This window comes from Anser cygnoides, chromosome 3 (genome assembly GCF_040182565.1).
Source record: "Anser cygnoides isolate HZ-2024a breed goose chromosome 3, Taihu_goose_T2T_genome, whole genome shotgun sequence".
NCBI classification, from domain to species: Eukaryota; Metazoa; Chordata; class Aves; order Anseriformes; family Anatidae; genus Anser; species Anser cygnoides.
Genome location: NC_089875.1, coordinates 52,926,477 through 52,941,192, shown reverse-complemented (window position 1 = coordinate 52,941,192; position 14,716 = coordinate 52,926,477). Strand labels below are relative to the sequence as shown.

The following is a 14,716-nucleotide window of genomic DNA, read 5'->3' as shown; positions in this document are numbered from 1 at the left end:
TATATAATGGAATATACACAGAGACGAGAAAGATTATCCAGCACTTACTGATTCTGGGAGATTTTTTATTTCACTTCTGATGATTTCAAGGGCACTCTGATGAAAAATCAAGATCCTATGTGCTGTTTGTTAGCTTCCCACATTGGAAAAGAAGTGAAAATCTATGTTCTATAGAACAGCTGAGGAAACCCTACAGATTCCCACAGAAAAATCTGCTGATTGCAGAGAGTGTCCTTCTAGTGATCCCCAACCTCCTTCCGGTCTAGCATCCCTATGGAAAAACCTTGGAGACAGAACTGTGCAAACCTTTAAGAACACTTCAACATGCTAAAAATGTATGTCTTTTTATTTTTTTAATTTACAAAGAAAAGAGAACGCCACTCTTTCCCTGTAATATCTGTATCATGGCTTAATACAAAACTTCCAAAGATCTGTCCTAGAAATAGGGACTGGGAGACAGTCACCCACTGAAACCCATAATTTTTCCAAGGTGACTGATTACTGTTATAGCTGCTCTCAATCAAAAGCCAGTGATAAGCTTTGTGCACTACAAACAAAATTCAACATTTGATTAATGTGTTTTTGATATATATAAATTGGTACAAAACACACTTTTCAGTGGCTGTAGGCATTTCTAATTGACATGAATGCAACTGAGTCACCAGGAAAGAAGGGAAGTTTTACCCCTCCTTAGTTCATACCGTGTTAATATCCCAGTCAAATGTAAGCAGTAGATCAGTTCTGCAAAAACAGGAATATCTTATTTCTCAATTTAAGCATAGGACACAAAACCATCTTCTAAAGAAGTTAACAAAAATAAGCATTGGGAGGGATGGACTGAACACAATGAAAGAAACCTTTCAGGTTGATGCCACGGTGCAAATTAAGAGGTAGATTAAGATCTGTTTTCATTTATCTACTGAAGGCCACCTAAGTCTTTTTTTCTGACCATGCTTTCTATTCAGCATGCTGTAAATTTGTATTTTCATTTGTACTCACTTAATCTCTGTTTAAGTGAACCATTATTCCAACATAATTGATTAAAATCTTAGCAACTCTCAGTCAAGATTAAGGGAAAACAAATAACTTGGTACTTAAGAATCCCCATGGTCCAGCTCCCCAGCCAATTTCTTCCAGATCTTCTTAGGTAGATATTGCTGACAACATTCTGAGAATTGGCAACATTATTTGAGAGCTCACTATACCAGAATTAAAAGAAGAAAAAGTCACTCTAGTGATAATTGGGAAGGATTCCAGCATGTGGCAAGATTACTGGAGCACCAACTGCTTGCCTGGGAATAAAAACCACACAATGATGTTAAGAATAAAAGCAGAATAAATACCTTTCCCCATCAATCAAATCTGCTCCCTAAAAGGAAGATAAATCTCTTCATTGACTAAATAAGACATAAATACTCTACCTTTCAGTAGTCATTTAAGTTTTGCCAAAGTTTCTGTGAAAATAGCTGTATAATGGAAACAGTTACCTGGGTTTTTGTAGATGCTAAGCACATCCTTGAAATAATGAGGTAAGAATCTTTCTAATAAAAGCAGCACATCCTCCAACTCCTCCAGAATACCCACAAGCAGAAAATTTTCATTAACGTTCAGCTTTGCTCTTTCAAGGGCCCATTCACCAGGTTCCCTGTATGAAATTAATCAAGGGAGAGGAATGGAATTAAAAAGGAAAAGAAAAAAAAAAAAAAGAATGACTGTTTAAATATGCATTTACTTCAGAAATTCAAGCCAAGAAGACAACTGCAGGGGGAAAAATATTCAGTGCTGAATGCCGTTCCTCCAACAGAAGATTAAAAAACAAAACAAAACAAAAAACTTGCGTGCCTTACTGAGATTTTCCACACAACATCTAGACTTGATTTGACATGTAAAAACATGATCACATTAAAATGAGGTTAAGAACTGTATGGAAGTACCCAGTTCCATAGATAACTTCCACAGAGATGTCTAAAAGCTCACACTTGTGAATTCACACATTTCTGCTCAGAAGCACAGCCCATCTTGCTGGAGCAATTATTTTCCTGGGTGATGAATGGCTCTGGGGGGATGACTCTGGGAATAACTCTGAACAACACCAGGAGAAATGCTGCATGCAACCACTGCCTTTTGTTATCCAGTGAATACCACGGAGGGGGCAACTGGCCTGTTTCCTGCCTTGTCCTTGGTTTAAGGACAAAGTCTGCCAAAGTCTCCAGGAGCTTCCCTTTCTCTGCCAGTACCCCATGACCACCCTGCAGATCTGATACTGGATTCACATTTGTTTTCTCTGACAGATATTGGCTTTGAAGATCATTTGGGGGGTTATTCTATCTTTTCCCTCACTGACAGAAACTAGCAGGACACTACCGCATCTCCATCATACCAACAGGCTATGTCATATGACAAGCACATACCTGTTCCTGCAACAGAAAACCTGTATGTGGTGCTAAACGTGGCTGGACATATACCCACCACATGGCCAAAAGCATATGTGTTTTTCTCTTGCCACGGGTCTGAACAGACAACCATACTGTAATTCAGTTGTGCAACATCGTGAAGATAGGTGGTCTATCCTAGCCAATTCCCATCTGGATTTAGGATCTCTCAAAATCTTTCCCTGCTCTTCTGCTGGAGACAGCATTAAGTTTTCCCAGCGAGGCCATGACATCTTGGAGACAGCAGGTCTCACATTCTGACTCCTCACACTCAGCCGAAGCGGCTGTAATGCTGAAATTCATCTTGAAAACTTCAGTTTAAAGACATGCTGCTTCTCAGACTTCTAGCCAGAGCATGATAGAAGACGGATCTAGAATAAGCTAAAAACCAGTATTTTAATGGTCAGGAACCTCATAGATATATATTGTGAAAGTATGCATGTCACTCTTGGTGATGGGATTACTCATACATACAAGTCAAATATGCGACCATAAGCATTTGCAAATGAAGCCAAAATACATGAAGAAAAAAATGTTTAACGAAGACATGAATCTGCTTTCTCAATACTATCTTCCTTTATGCCAAGAAATGAAGAATTTTACAGCAAAGATACTTAGAAACAGAGACAAAAGTATGAACATATTTTCACTTGTTATTACAGCTAAAGTATGGCTTTTGTAAAGAAATTTTTGAAAATATTCACAGCTATTCCATTATAGAGAAGTGGTAATAATAAATAAATATAATACCTCGAAGTTGAACAAGCCTACTTAAGAATGTGCTGTGACCCAAAATATAAAAATATTTGAAAACAAGTAGGTATTTAAAATGATTCACACACTGCATGAAAGTTTACTATTACACATCAATAATACAGCAACATGAGAATGGCAAAAATAGACATTAAAAATGAGCTAGTTCAATTACAGTAGTAGAAGGCTCCACTTTACATAATTTTAAGCATGATCACTATTTCTTACATAGAAACAGAAACCTGGTGTTCCTAAGATACAGACCTGGTATAAGCATCTGAGCAAAACTAAAATGTGTATTAAAAAATTACAGTGCAGGTAAAATGGTTAACAAGCACATAAGGTCACTCTGCCAACTCAGAAAAAAAATAATCCTACCCCTCTTATTCTGAAATATATGCATGCAGTTGCCACATACAGAATTACATTGTACTTACACTTTGCTCTTGTACTTGAAATAACTGTTGTTTCAAATTACCAGTTTCTGACAAAATGCTGTCAATTGCTACTGCTGAACAAATTGAGATACCTTTTATATTTATTTACCTGCATCTTGGATGCTGTCCACAGAAATATGGGATGATATAAAATAACCTGGGATTGGAACATTCAGGGTAGTTTTCAAGGATACATACATTAATGTCCTGTAGGTGAGAGAAAAGAAAATGAGGTTGAATACTGTGTTTTCCTTTCTCTATTAAAAACTGTTTTATTAATCTCACACTTTACACAGACATCCCAGAGTCAAAGAATTGTGCTGAGGCTATACCAAATACCTTAGAAGGAATCTACCAGTCATTTTAATACTTGCTACATTTTATTAGAAAGTTGCAGGAGAAAAAAAAAAAGTTATTTTGTTCTACAACGTCTTTCTGCAAAAACCACAATTTTTATATTGAGATTAATGCATGATTCAAAGCGTGACATATGGATCGACTTTCACAATGAATTATATATTTAAAATAGCTGGGATATTATTTTCAGACTTTTCTTTCTTCTGAACACACCCGAGGGGAAACAAGAAGTGGCCAGAATAAATCAAATTTAGACAATGATTATTTTATTTATTTATATTATTCTGCTTCATACAATGACTGCAGTGAGCAAATGTGACTTGCAATTCACACAGCTTGCTCCTGATATAAAAACATACATCACCATTGATTACATTCCTGAGATGTTCAGAACTGAGCCTATTGTGTAAACCCTCATTGAGAAAAGAACTTATTAGAAAGTATTTATCATTTTCCTGATTCATCAGTCATCTAATTAGGCACTATCTTTCATTTCTCAAAAGACTAGGCATAGCTACTGAACCCTGAGGAACTGCATCCCATTTCTAGTTTTACTCAGCTCAATAACAAACACTCCTGTAAGTGGGATTGAATTACAGCACCCTTATCTAGCCTAATAACCCCTTATTCTGCTGGCAGACTCACTGATTCCAAAGGGACTTACCAGGGAAAGAAAGGGTAAGACAACATAAGCAAAGATGAAAGAATCATATCTTTGCAAAAGCCCTCTCCCATCGTTCTTCAACACGTGCTTTTATAATGCAATAGCCTTGGTACACATGAACAGGAAACCAGTGACTAACCATAGAATCACAGACTCAGTCAGGTTGGCAAAGACCTCTAAGATCATCAAGTCCAACTGTTAACCTAGCACTGCCAAGTCTACCACTAAACGACGTCCCTAAGCACCACATCTACACGTCTTCTAAATACCTCCAGGGATGCTGACTCAACCACTTCCCTGGGCAGCCTGTCCCAGTGCCTCACAACCACTGCAGTGAAGAAATGTTTCCTAACATACATCCTGAACCTCCCCTGGCACAACTTGAGGCCATTCCCTCCAGTCCTATCACTGGTTATCTGTGAGAAGAGGCTGACCCCCAGCTCCCCACAGCTTCCTTTCAGGTACCTGTAGAGAGCAATAAGGTCTCTACATAAGGCTCCCTGAGCCTCCTCTTCTCCAGACCAAACACCCCCAGCTCCCTCAGCCGCTCCTCACAGGACTTGTGTGCCAGGACCCTCACCAGCTTTGTAGCCCTGCTCTGGGCAGGCTCCAGGGCCTCGATGGCCCAAAACCGAACACAGTACTCGAGGTGCAGCCTCATCAGAGCAGAGTACAGAGGGACAATCACTTCCTTGGTACTGCTGGCCATGCTATTTCTGATACAAGCCAGGATGCTGTTGGCTTTCTTGGCCACCTAAGCACACTGCCGGCTCATATTCAGCTGGCTATTGACCAATACCCCTCTTTGGGCCCAGCCACACAGCCAGCTTTTTAACTAGCAAAGTGTACACCTGTCCAAGCCATGATCAGCCAGTTTCTCCAGAAGAATGCTGTGGGAAGCAGTGTCAAAAGCTTTATTCAAGTCTAGGTAAACAACATCCATACTTTATCAAGTAAATGAGATGGGACAGAGGACATTTCTGTGGGCACCACACCCTCTAAGAGCCAGAGTTGCTCAGCAGCGTGGGAGCTGTGTAGAGCATCCACTGTACCAACAAGTGCCTTGGGCAATCCTAGGGCCGTGTGGGGTATAGGGCCCTGGCTGCAGCATCAGCGTCTGAGAACTCAGTGCAGAAAAGCTCTTCACAGAACATAAGCCCTAACTAGTTTCACATTTGGGTCCAACAGCCTGTTTAAAGTATTTTCCCCTTCCTCCCATCTTACACTTCTGTAAATCAGGTTTTATTAATGAGTCAGGAGATACTGAACTGCAAAATAAATTACATGGTGAGGAACTATCAAAGAAAACAGCATAAAAAGTGCGAATTGGGATACAAACAACCCATTTCCCCTGCTCCCCACAATGTATTCAGGCATACTGAGAAGATACATACCGCAAGATTTATGTTCAAGACATAAATTTTGAAATTCAAGGCTCTGAGCTTAACCTAATAAACACCCTTTGCTCTCACTGCTATGAACATCACTGAGAAATCTACTGGTGGCACAGTAGGGTGGCACGGGTAATTTGCTAATTTGCTCTTCCTATGATCCCAATAGTTTTTTTTTTCTCTTTTTTTTTTTTTTCTCAAAGACCTTATGGCCACCTTTCAATATATAAAGGAGGCTTATAAGAAAGATGGAGAAAGACTTTTTACCACAGCCTGTAGTGACAGGTCAAGTGGCAACAGTTTTCAGCTGGAAAAAGGTGGATTTAGATTGGATATAAAGAAGAAATTCTTCACTCGGAGGGTGGTGAGGCACTGGCACAGGCTGCCCAGAGAAGCTGTGGATGTCCCATCCCTGGAGGTGTTCAAGGCCAGATTGGACGGGGCTTTGGACAACCTGCTTTGATCAGACCTCTCCACAATAAAGAAAGAGGGATCCTTCTTTATTCCTCAGCTCTTGGATGCGATCTACACTGTTTGTGTCCTGCTGGGCTTCTCTCTGCAGGGAGGCAGAGGGCTGCCCGGGAACCAGCAATGGTCCCCTCCCCACTGTGGCCCTGGGGCTGTCAGTAACAACAAATGATTTCTTTTTAAAAGAGTTTTTCTATTATTGTTACAATTCTGGCCGGAATGGCATTTTGGTAACAGTAATGTCTATTTCCTTTTGTAAAACTGTCTTTCATATAAAAATAATGATGTTCCCTAATACACTAATCTGCGAACAAGTCAGACTACTGATCTATCAGAGGTGTATCAAAGATGTGCTATCAATTTTTTTAAGTTAATAATAGAGCTGTTTTATTTGCTCTAGCATGTTCACATATGCTATAAGAGGAAGCCTGCATGTGCTAAAAAAATTTATGGATACAAAATTTCTTCTGGAATTTTAGTGCTGTCATAAAAAGATCAAACTTTAAAGCACTTCCTGTAAAACATAAAACAATTTATGTAAGTTAATGTCTTTAATTCATTGCAAATATTATAAAAATATACACCAAAAGACCCAGTTTTAGATTTGAGACTTTTTTTCCCCCCCAAGTGTAAAATCCTAACAGTACTGGTGGAAAAAAAAATCATTTTTTTGGCCAGAAGATGGAACACCTAAGTTAAAAGAAAACCTGAGCTTCAAAACATTCTATATTCGTTGATCCTCAGTGTCTCAGTCAAAAGTTATAGAAATACCAGATTCTGCCATGGATGCACAGCAATCTTTGATACCATTAACAACTTAAAATAAAGACTCATAACTCAAATACACAGACGCATTGCAAATATTTTTCCATTAATTATCCATTAACCTGTGGGAAGCCAAAAAATGGCCTTTCCTTTTCTCACAATCACCATGCAAAATAAGACAGTCTTTCCATGTCCTGCCCTGGTTGGATATTGTGGCTTCTGTGATAGAGCCAGGAGACCCTGCTTACAGCTGTGTCACGGTGCATGCCCCTTTTTCATGTCAGAAGGCAGCAGATGTGAAGTGAAGGTGTGTCATGAGGGCTACAGAGGAAGCGGGGAACTAAATAAATACCTTTCAAGGAGAAATATACCCATGAAAGGAAATGAAATAACCTGATGTGGAAAACCAGTGAGTGAGCCCAGTCTATGGTGACCTCTCCTGCTTACAAGGCTGCTCTTAATACTCCGTGGCAGTCAATGGCCCAGTCTAGTCCTCACCATGGGCAGCCAAGAATAATTTTTCTTCTCTGCTGAGAGACCCCAGAATCCTCTCACGGCTTTTTAAATGTTTTCTCACATACTTGCTCAGTGTTTGTAAGGAGGTCAAGCTGACCATTACATCCTTAGGACAACGTTGCATCATACAAACTAAATACAACCACATGGAAATAAAAAAATAAAATGATCTGCCTCTTCCTCTGACCCCTGGCTAGGGAGCTGCGGGTACCACAGAGCAATGGGGAAGAAAATGTAAACAACACAGTTCAGAAACTGCCTTGCAAGTGCAAATATGAAAGGAAAGAAGGAAATGCATGGTTTTCTACTTTGTAAGGCTGCGGAAAGACATACCTTGCTCCAGAGAAACTGAAAAATCAAGATATAGTTGGACTTAAGGTTTTCAAATACAAAGGTAACGTCTTACTGAATGTTATTTAGCAGCACAAGCTATTTATGTATTTTTACATAAAATCAACTACGCCATAAACATTTTTAACCCCAGTTAAAAACATTTTTACATCATCAGTTAATATTCATGGTTTTTATTCAATCGCAATCAAATATTTGGATAATTAGAGCCACGCTGCAGCAAGGAGACCTGCTTTATTCAGATTCTGGAGGAATTTGGTGCTTAGTGGAGCATCAAGCCTAACAACTTTGGCAGGAGATGGCTGTGAGGTGTGCAGGCGATGGGCATCGCTTCCCAGACCTGCGCTGCCAGCACAGCTGAAGCCAAGTGCTTCCCAGCCCGTGCTGTTCTGGTATCGAGCCCCTCCGAGAACTGCTGCCAGGCAGGGGGGATTGAGCCAAACTGCACGGGAGATTTCCCAAACAGATGACTGTCCTCTAGAGACTACAGCACGCTGGTCAAAGCTATCTGAACACCAACGGCAGACTGCAGAGCGAGCCGCGGGTACTTCAGGGAGAAGCTCCACGAGATGGCAGAGCTGATCTAGCTAACCAAAATGCAGGTTTCTGTCCCCAGCCGGCACCTCTGCACCAGCTGTGATTGCCCCTTCACTCTCATGTAGGCTCCACCAGCTCAAAAAGGGAACAGAAAGCCTTTCCTCTTCCTCCATTGCCTGGTCTCTCCATCTGAATATGAGAGGGCACTTCTTTACTGGGAGGGTGGCAGAGCACTGGCATAGGTTGCCTGGGGAGGCTGTGGAGTCTCCTGCTCTGGAGATATTCAAAACCCACCTGGATGCCATCCTGTGCAGCGTGTGCTAGGTGATCCTGCCGGCAGGGGGTTGGACCTGATGGCCCCATCCAACCTCAGCCACTCTGTGATCCTGTCTTCTACCAGGGGTCTTCTACGGTCTTCTACATCCCTCCCCAGGTGATGCAGGCCGCACCAAATGTCTTCAGCTACACTCTTTAATTTTTAGTTATTTTGTTAATGTGGTCATTGCAATGACTAGGAAACTGTCACCACAGCGTGTGGTCATTTCACCCCAGCACTGGCTGCCCGCTGTGTCCAAATGCTGCCGCCACGCAGACACCCATCCGTGCTCACACATGCACCTAGCGGCTGCCAGGACCAGAGTCGCTTTGAGCATTTTCTTCTGTGGCACTTGTGAAACTCCTCGCTCCCCAGGGACCTCTCGCAGCTGGCACTACCACGCCTTTCCTGCTTCAAGGCCAAGCAGCAATACTGCTTTACCTCTGACCACCACTACGTTGAAAGCTGAGCTAAGGTTTAAGCTGGTTTTAGTCACCAAAAATGTTCCTTTCAACTCTTTCTCACTTTGCATGGCTGTTTTTGAAGAGATACAGTTCTGAAAGCTTTTGTACAGCTCTTAAAGGGCTGCACAGACACTTCACATTTCTGCAGGTGTTCAACTTCTCTTCTTCCACATGTTTGTCAGCAGCTCAAATATGTTTAAAAAAAAAAACAAAAACACACCACCTTGATCTACTAAATTCCCAGGAAAGCCTCATTATCATTTCTTCCAAAAGTTGCTCTTCACCTTAAGCTAAATCGAGTATTTGATAAAAAGCAGCAGCAAAAGCAACTAGAGAATGATGAGAAGAAAAGAAAAAAATGGAAAAGTCAGCCCTCTCATCACCCACACTGCTGTAAGGCACAGTGCTCTGCTGGTGAAGGAGACAATACAACAGCCTACACAAGAGATCAAAGGAATATCCTTTAGAAAGTTTCAGGGACTCTTAGCAACAGTGTCTTGGAAGAGCAAAAGCACCCCGCAGAGCCAGCTCCTTTGATTCAAGCTGCTGTCCTCCAGCTATCTGATGTAAAGGTTAGTACAAAACAGAAATTACCCTGTAAAATAAAGCGATGTGCTCTTACAAAAGGTTTACTGAATATATATATATACATATTTTTTTTTTTCTCCAAATGATTTTTCATTTCCAGGAAATAGAAAGTGAAAAATCCCTTCCCATCTTTTCCAATTCTTCAAACGCTTCCTACAACCCCACTTCTGCCCGCAAAGCATTAGTTAACTACTCGTGTTGATGGGTGGGACTGCTTACCTACCCACCTCTCCCCTCTGGATGGCTGCCTTTCGCTCACAAGACCAGAAATGTGGAGACCAAGAGGTGGTGGTGTAACACTGTCAGCACGCACGGACCACCGATGCCAACCCTGCGTCTTGCACAAGGTCCCCCGGGAGCCCATGGGAAACAATGAGGACAACTTGGAGGACTGGACCCTCCTATGTTTTCGGGAGTATTCACAGGGCTATTTTTGAGAGGAATCTTATGTAAAGTTGCCACGTACACAATTGTTCTAGGGAAACAACAGATACCCACAAGCAGAGGCAACGTTCAAATGCCTGCACATTAGCTCTTTTCCACATCTGCCTTTCTGCCTCGTCAGGCTGCCAAAAGGCTCCACAGGCATCTTGTCCCCTCTGACAGCAAGTTCCCTCTCTGGCAGTACCGATCTGGGTAGCAAGTCACACCAAGATGGCAAGTCACTTGAAGCAAGTCAACAACGTATACCATAAAACATGTTGCGAAGATAAAGCGGGGAACATAAAAAGGTAAAGTGGGGAACATAAAGGTCTCTGCTTTGAAAAATCTTTCTTTAAAGAAAAATGCACTTGAGAAACTTGAAAAATGTTTTCCAATGTTTAATATGAATAAAATTAAGGGAAAATTAGTATTTCTGTTCTGTTCTTTAGCGTGGCATTTGCTGCCACGAGCATGACTGTACCACTTCCCCTTCCTGATCCTCCAGCCCAGGGACCCGATGTCAGGAGAAGACAGGCCAGACAGCTCTCCTTCCCCCAGGCAGGGGCAAGGCCACCGGCCATCCTGAGAAAGGGTGGAGGGGGCTGGCTGAAAGTGCTCTGAGTTGACTTGAAAAAACAAACCTTAGAAGTACTCATGGTACACGTGATAAAATCTTGGCAAGCCTGGGAATATTGTTTTCTCTTTCAGTTTCATCTCCAGGGAATGAGCTTTCACCAATTAGCAAGGTTAGATAAAACTGAACTTACCTCTGTACCCAAAACGGCATCCAACCGCACGCAATGCCTGCTGTAAGCGATGCGCAGTACTGCCGTGCCCACAGACAGAAACAGCTTTAGTCGAGGTGCCATGGATATCAGCGACTGTACAGCCGCTCATCCCAGCAGCTTTCACTCAGTCCTGAGTCCCCACAGCTTGCTAATAATTCTGCTCGGCTCCTGGGGGTACGGTCACCTCCCCACTTCTTTGGGGTGGGCAAAGCGTACCACCACCCCCCCCGCTGGTCCCATAACTCCCCACTGCCTTCTGCTAAGCCTCCTTTACCCGTGCTTACCAGGGCAGACTTACTAGTGAATATTTCTATCTCACGCTGCCCAGGGTAGCAGACTAACGCTTTATTTGAGAGAGGGGATGCAGAGCTCACAGAAACCTTGGCTACTGTGGATGACTAAATATCTGGACAGGTAGCGTAATAAGGAATACACACAAAGTTTGACACTTTTCATGAAAAACTGCATTGGTAGGCTAGATATTTATACTCACAACTTAATGAAACTTCACTTTGTTTCATAGCATGAGATAATTTTTCTTTAATTAAAAAAGCCTGTATTATAAGAGCACAACTATTCAAGAGAAAATTCTATTATGAAAATCTGGAGAAAGAGACAAAAATATTTTCAACTGTTACCATACAAAGACTGGTTCACTTAAGCCTTTTAATTTTATTCAAATGAGAAAACTTGACTTTTCAAAGCTAGCCTAGGCTAGCCTATGTTTTTTTTTTTTTTTTTTTTTTTTTTTTAGGATAATTCTGTGTTTTCTTTGAATTGACTTTCCATTTTTTTCTGGCAAAATGTGTGTTTTTCATTTTTCCCCCAGACCACATAAGCAAATATGCTGCCAAGTTGAACTCCCACTTTTTTCACTCAGCTAGTTTGCCTGGCTTTTCTGCCTACAGTGTATTCAGCTCTTCTTCCTGGCATCCCAACGAGCGAAGCAGCACCTAACAAAACAGTGTCTTCTGCTAACTGTCTTCTGCATGTTCATTTAGCACAGGCATAAATTATTCATTCATGTACAAACTTTTGCTGGCATTAACATAGCAGAGGTGAACAACTCTGCCCACAACTCCAACATGTATTTGACAGACACCAAATGCATTTGCAGATCCCAATTTTCTATTTCATAACTCCTCTCTTATCAGAAATATTATTAATTTGTAGACAATCAGATTTACTAATTAGAACCAAATCATTCCTTAGTGCTGTAGCACCTCTCCTACGAAGAAAGGATGAGAGAGCTGGGGATGTTCAGCCTAAGAAGAGAAGGCTCCGGGCAGACCTCATTGCAGTCTTAAAAGCCTTAAATTAAAAGTGGGTAGATTTAGATGAGATATTAGGAAGAAATTCTTCACTCTGAGGGCGGTGAGGCCCTGGCACAGGTTGCCCAGAGAAGCTGTGGATGCCCCATCCCTGGAGGTGTTCAAGGCCAGGCTGGATGGGGCTTTGGGCAACCTGATCTAGTGGGTGGCATCCCTGCCCATGGCAGGGGGGTTGGAACTGGATGATCTTTAAGATCCCTTCCCACCCAAACCATTCTGTGATTCTGTAACAGTTTTAAGTAGTTATCTTCTGACATCTTCCTTTTCCATTGCTTTTGTATTTTTCACCTCAAACCATCTTAGTACAGGAAATATATTAAAAAAATAGAAAGAAATTATGCCAGAAAGAGTACCTGCCAGCTGGAAGAAGTGTATGAGCATTAAATAATCATCCTGTTATGCAGGAGCATTATGCTGTGATAAAGAATGAATTGCAGTGGCAACTAGCAGCACCAAGACAGTACATCTGTCGCTTCTGTTTACCAACACTTCTTCATAGAAGAATCTGAAAAATTAGTTTGCTCAGATGATAACCCCTAATAAAGCCAATTAAGGATGGCACATATGCAATCCTGCAAGCCCTGAACAGGAAATACTCTCTACCTCGCTGATTTCTCAGCCCTTCTGAATGCAGTGGCTGGATGCTGGCCAAGAGATGCTCATGAGAAAAGCAGCGCGTCGACAGACAAATGCAGCTCACAAAAGGTAATTGTGGAGCATGGATAAAGTTAGCTAGCTACAGATGATGGACTGAGCCTGGACTGAGATGCTGAAGTCAGTGGGGTTGAAGCAGACGCAAATGGCAGGTGAGGCTTACCATGGCAAGGGTGGTGGCACAGGCAGGGACATGGTCTGTGCCGGGACAGTGGGATGCAGCGCAGCTCTGGCTGCTACCTGTGCTTGGGGGGAAGGCTGCTACAGACAACCCAGGGCTTCGAGAAGCCTTTTAGTCCATCCTTCGCTAAGGGAAAACTATGTTTTTCTAAAGTAAGGCTGTCATTTCTCCAATGTGTACATAAAAATGTCCATATCCTCTCTCTCTCTAATAGTCAAAAAATATTTACTAGTACCTGATATGAATACACCTTTACGTAATTTAAGGAAACTCCTTTTTGTCTTAAATTGTGATGAACACGTGGAATAACTGGACGACAACTGCTATACAACACATTTTCACTCCTCAGAAGATTTGCATTTCCCTGCAGTATTTCCTTTTTCAGAACATCTTCTGGACTCTCTTCAGTTTCTTAGAAGCCTGAAAACAGAGCACATTTAACTTAGGCTTTTCCAGCTCCAAATAAAGCAGAAAATACCTTGCTGATGTCTTCTGTAAGTTCTCTTCTGAAGAAGAGAGTGCTATGGAGAGAATGAAGGAATCATTTCATATCTCTGGCTCCTAGAGCCCAGCATCTTCTGTTGTACTTGAAATGCTGGATCCCAGATTTGTGCGACACCTTTTTTAAAAACCAAATTGGATAAGATACAGAAGAAATCATTGTACAACACTGCAGATCATCACCTCTATACTATACCACTCTATTTATGTTAAAAGCCTTGCTGATCAATCAAGTACACTACAACACTAAGACTCAGCACGTACTGAGTTGAGAGCAAGTCCTGCTCAGAACTGAGCAATAATATGCATTAAAGATTGTTTGGGATGAAAAATCGTATCAGAAGAAAAATATCTCTTATCCCATAGGAGAGGTGGGATGCTTTCACATACAGAAAAGGGCCCTCTAGGGAGGGAATTAATCAGAAGAAAAGTTTCAAAATGAAGTGACAGCCAAAGATGTTTTAGAAAAAATGGATAAAATGAACATAAGAAAAGATTGCCAGAACCAGCTAGTATTAGAGGACACTATAACGAAGAACACAACTAGCAAGAGGAAGAATCGACATATTTTAGCAGAGAAGGCTGTGCCTCTCCAATTTCTGACAGTTCTGTGATTCAGTCCCTAAAGATATGATAAAGACAGTCTTATGTATGTAAATTCCCAAGGAAAAAAAATAGAGGAGGGGCTGATAAAGGACAGGAAACCAAAGGCAGAAAATAAAATGGCTAGTTTTCTTAGTGAAATGAGACACTGAGTAGGGATGCACAGCATCTGTTCTGAGACATCGCTTGTGCATAA

At 41.6% G+C, this 14,716-nt stretch overlaps 1 protein-coding gene across 3 annotated transcripts in view; it reads right to left on the bottom strand.

Moving 5' to 3' along the window:
* The window catches only part of UST (uronyl 2-sulfotransferase), a 182,022-nt gene that overhangs the window by 52,351 nt on the left and 114,955 nt on the right, over nucleotides 1–14,716 (bottom strand). For all 3 annotated transcript variants that reach the window (XM_066994179.1, XM_066994181.1, XM_066994180.1), the window contains exons 6-7: nucleotides 3,732–3,829; nucleotides 1,488–1,645 (exon numbers count right to left, since the gene is read on the bottom strand). In XM_066994179.1, coding sequence (XP_066850280.1) covers nucleotides 1,488–1,645; nucleotides 3,732–3,829 — 256 coding nt within the window. The remainder of the gene's footprint in view (nucleotides 1–1,487; nucleotides 1,646–3,731; nucleotides 3,830–14,716) is intronic.